The sequence below is a fragment of the Pyxicephalus adspersus genome, unplaced genomic scaffold (assembly GCF_032062135.1).
Source record: "Pyxicephalus adspersus unplaced genomic scaffold, UCB_Pads_2.0 Sca701, whole genome shotgun sequence".
Taxonomy (NCBI): Eukaryota; Metazoa; Chordata; class Amphibia; order Anura; family Pyxicephalidae; genus Pyxicephalus; species Pyxicephalus adspersus.
The window spans coordinates 61-4,082 of record NW_027317708.1 but is presented as its reverse complement, the minus strand read 5'-3'; the positions used below and the strand labels follow the sequence as shown (position 1 = coordinate 4,082).

Below are 4,022 nucleotides of genomic sequence, written 5' to 3'. Positions count from 1 at the left end.
GAAGGCTGAGTAATGGATTCCCAGTCCATGCTAAGAGACGCTGCTTGAGCTTTTAGCAATACTCTTGAAAGGAGGTATTGAGAGATAAAAGAAAGATTTAACCAATGTTAACCTTGACAAAACCCCTTCAGGTTTTATTATTCATGCAAGTTTTCTAATATTTAATGAGAATGTTTCTGCTGAATCACATTTCAGGCTTCGCGTGTGTGTGTGTTATTTTTTTTTTTTTTTTGTAAATCCAATTATTTCAATATACAGGCATACATTGGCTATAAAGTCCAATTGAAGCCACAGCTCAAAACTTAATTGGCTACATTAATTTAGCAGCAGTGACATCACTGCCTTTGAATGGTTTTATGTCTGTCTGCAGCTGTGGGTAACTTGGACTTGAACCATGGGTACTTCACCGGGACTAAGAGGTGTGCAATGTCTCATAGAAATTCTTGCCAGAAACAACAAAATCATTAGTATTACAAATTTTATAGTAAAATAATGGAATACATGACATTTTATGACTTTCCTCGTTCTTTATTCAGATCCATTGTAATCTTTCTTCTTTTCCAGATTTAATACAAGCTACTAATGAGACAAATGTGAATATTCCTCAGATGGCAGATACATTGTTTGAACGAGCAACAAATAGCAGTTGGGTAGTTGTGTTTAAAGCCTTAGTCACAACTCATCATTTAATGGTCCATGGAAATGAGGTAAGTTTCTTGGCATACTGCTTTGATTAGGGAAATGTACTTGTTAAGATACAGTGCCTATAATTACATTTTTATTGGAATGGCACACCAAATATATATTATTTTCAACAAATATACTCTATAAGGTAACATTAGATCGAATGGGTATTTAGTTGTGTGTGTTTTTATTCTTTTGTTTTGTTTTATTTTTTTAATACATGTATCTGGAAGGTCCAAATTCTGATAAGCCAGTAGCCTCATGTATACACATGGACTTTTTACACAGTGCTGTTCTGTTCTATGAAGAAGGGAGGACGGAAAATGAGACCGGCACCCCACTGTCTTCTCCATTACGGAAAGGTGCTCATCCTCTCTCGGTCATGCATGGATCTGCCAGGACAGATCCTAAATGACATTGGCCGACCACTGTAGACGTGTCAGATTCTTGTTTGAGGCCCCAATAGATTTAGTTTATGGTTCTTGAAGACCTGAAAATGTATTTAATTGTTCCTCAGGAGTAATAAATAAAATAGTAATAAAAAAAGTTGGAAGGTTGCAGTTGATGATAGATTGAGGCAGACAGAATTTTGTCTCTGAAGCAGGTGAATTACAGTTTAAATGACTATTGTTATTATTGCTAAGTAATGACACCAGAGTTTGTTGATCCATTTCTTTTTGGAGATGCTTAATATTGTTTTTTTATGCCTTCCACTGGACCAGCTGTAAGTTAAGATTTCTGATTATGAAGGGTTTCTATTTAGTTCATTCTTTCTATTTATTTTTGCTTTTGGCTGAATTTGACAGACTTTACTTGTAGACACACCTACCATAAGTTTTTTATTTTTTTTTCACTTTGTGTGCTTGATTGAAGCATTTGAATAATATGAAGTGTTTTCATTTATGTCATAGAGATTCATCCAGTATCTGGCATCTCGAAACACACTATTCAATCTAAGCAACTTTTTGGACAAAAGTGGATCACACGGTAAGAATGTGTAGTCTTTTTTCCGGTCCTAAATATGGTAACTGGTTTATTATTGTGTTCATCCATGCAGGAAATATAACTATTTTACTTTGCAACCTGTTATGGAATTCTGCACAGCAGGCTTTTCCCAGGGAAAAAAAGTCTGGGTGGACAATGTTCTACTTCTCAGAAATATAATTTTTCTGCAGCTATATTCAGCTTGCGGATAAAGGGTAACATTACTGGATGGTATTTTATCTCCACATCTAAAGAGGATGTTTTTATCATTGAGACCTCTGGCAGGCTCATAGCTGGCATTTAGTTCAGGGATTCTAATCTATCGCAGATTTAGCAGCACACAAGTCATATATATATATATATATATATATATATATATATATATATATATTGTGTGTGTGCAAAAAGTTTAATTCCATATGATAGAAGCATTTTATTTGTGCTTTTACTTTTATACGGATTTAGGAATTTAAATCTGACTAGACTCATGTTTTATTAATTTTTTTTCTATTTGAGTGTACTTAATTTACTATATGCATCCAATTAAAATTAAAAAAAATGCAGTTTTTGTGGCATTTTATATTAAAAAGTCAGGATGAAAAGATTTGAAAAAGATCATATGACTTTTTTCTTCTAAAAATACTGTTGGCTACAGATTGGCATGACAGTTTAAAAATAAATGCTTTTGAAGGCTTTTGCTAGAAACCTTGCACAATCATCTGTTAGCATGTATAAAATATACCATAAAGTTATATAGACATTTCTCCTAAAATTGTTTTTACTGTACTAGTTTATTTTTGTATTAAAAATTGGAACTTGTATCTAAACATTTACAGCTTTAAGGAATTATTTTCTAAGTTTTTAATGATGTGTTTAACTGGTTATAATGTGTTCCCCATGCTGCAGCTAGGAAGGTATTTGAGTCGATTTTGTAAATAAATGAATTTGTACCATTTAGAGGAATGTTGCCCATTGACTTGGCTGGCTGATGGCAGCAGTCTACCTTTCATTTACAGAAATGCTACTTTTTTTCTTTCTCTTTTCCTCTTCCATTCTATAGCAACCTCCTGATTGTTATTAGTTTGTGTTTTGTTATATTCCACATAGATGAGTTGTGCATACTTCAATACATTATCAGTCATTTTGTTTATTTCCCTAGGTTATGACATGTCAACATTCATTAGGCGCTACAGTAGATATCTCAATGAAAAAGCCTTCTCCTACAGACAGATGGCATTTGACTTCGCCAGAGTGAAGAAGGGGTAGGATTATTTCCTTGTTTCTCGGAACCGTCACATGCTAAAATCTGTACGATAATTATGTTTAAGGGGAATTGTTTACAATCAATTTAAAATGCTCATTAGTGTTTGTATGTGTGTATGTGTGTGTGTATATAATAAATATTATATATTTTTTTTTATAACAATCCCAGCATATGGTGATATGGTATATCAGCAAGCTATAGGTTAATATTACCTGCAGCCTTAGCCTTATCCTAGTTGCTATATTCTGGCTCTGTCACTTCTCTTACACTATTATTACACTTAATTAAAGCCCATTGCACAGCCTGGTAATCTTTTAAAAGAAGAATGTATGAGAAGTATGCATTCTTGTTTCGTCACAGGTGACAGAGGAATTGAAGGTTCAGTGAAAGAAAGTTCTATGAATAGCCATAACCTTTGACATACCAAATTCTAGATACTGGCTTATCACTATGAAAGAAAAAATGCTTTAAAACAAATTATAAAAATATTTTGTATATTTGAGCTCTTCTTCAATATTCACATAAACTCCCTTAGCAAATATTAAAACAAGAATGACTATCTGGCAGGACCTTTAGTATCTGACTTGACTAGGGAAGAGCTGAAGGAACCCAGGAACTGCTCATCTCTCCAACTTATTCCACCCCTCCTTCTTTAAACATACCCCCCAAACTTAAATAAGACACACATATTTAATTGGAATAAATTGGCCATAGCAGCCCCTTTTATTAACAAATAACATAGTTTTAATTTAACACTTAAAACAACCCGTAACAATAAACACTTTATTAACAAAATCAAGTATACCAGAACAGTATACAACCCTGTTTGGTCCATGAAAGTTCCCCCCCATCCAGACCCCTTTTTAACCAAGATACTTCTGCTCACCAACCAGGCCCCCAGCGACTAAAACGACGCCTCTGGGACAATTAGCGGGTATCCACATCCCTCAACTAGCCCCTATAACAACTAAGTGTCCTTAACGGGACACCCATATCCTGATGGGTTCCACCCCTTTGTTTCTATGTTTCCCAGTATGGCCCCCTTTATATAGTCTAACCTTTAACCCCTCTCAAGGCCAATACCTTCCAT

General features: G+C 34.4%; 1 protein-coding gene across 1 annotated transcript; it reads left to right on the top strand.

Moving 5' to 3' along the window:
* The first annotated feature begins 570 nt into the window (after positions 1 to 570).
* LOC140321098 (clathrin coat assembly protein AP180-like) lies at positions 571 to 2,949 on the top strand. The gene is made up of 3 exons (XM_072397974.1): positions 571 to 707; positions 1,596 to 1,671; positions 2,828 to 2,949. Exons 1-3 carry the CDS (start codon positions 609 to 611, stop codon positions 2,932 to 2,934), a joined length of 282 nt encoding a protein of 93 aa, XP_072254075.1. The 5' UTR covers positions 571 to 608; the 3' UTR covers positions 2,935 to 2,949.
* Positions 2,950 to 4,022: the final 1,073 nt, after the last annotated feature.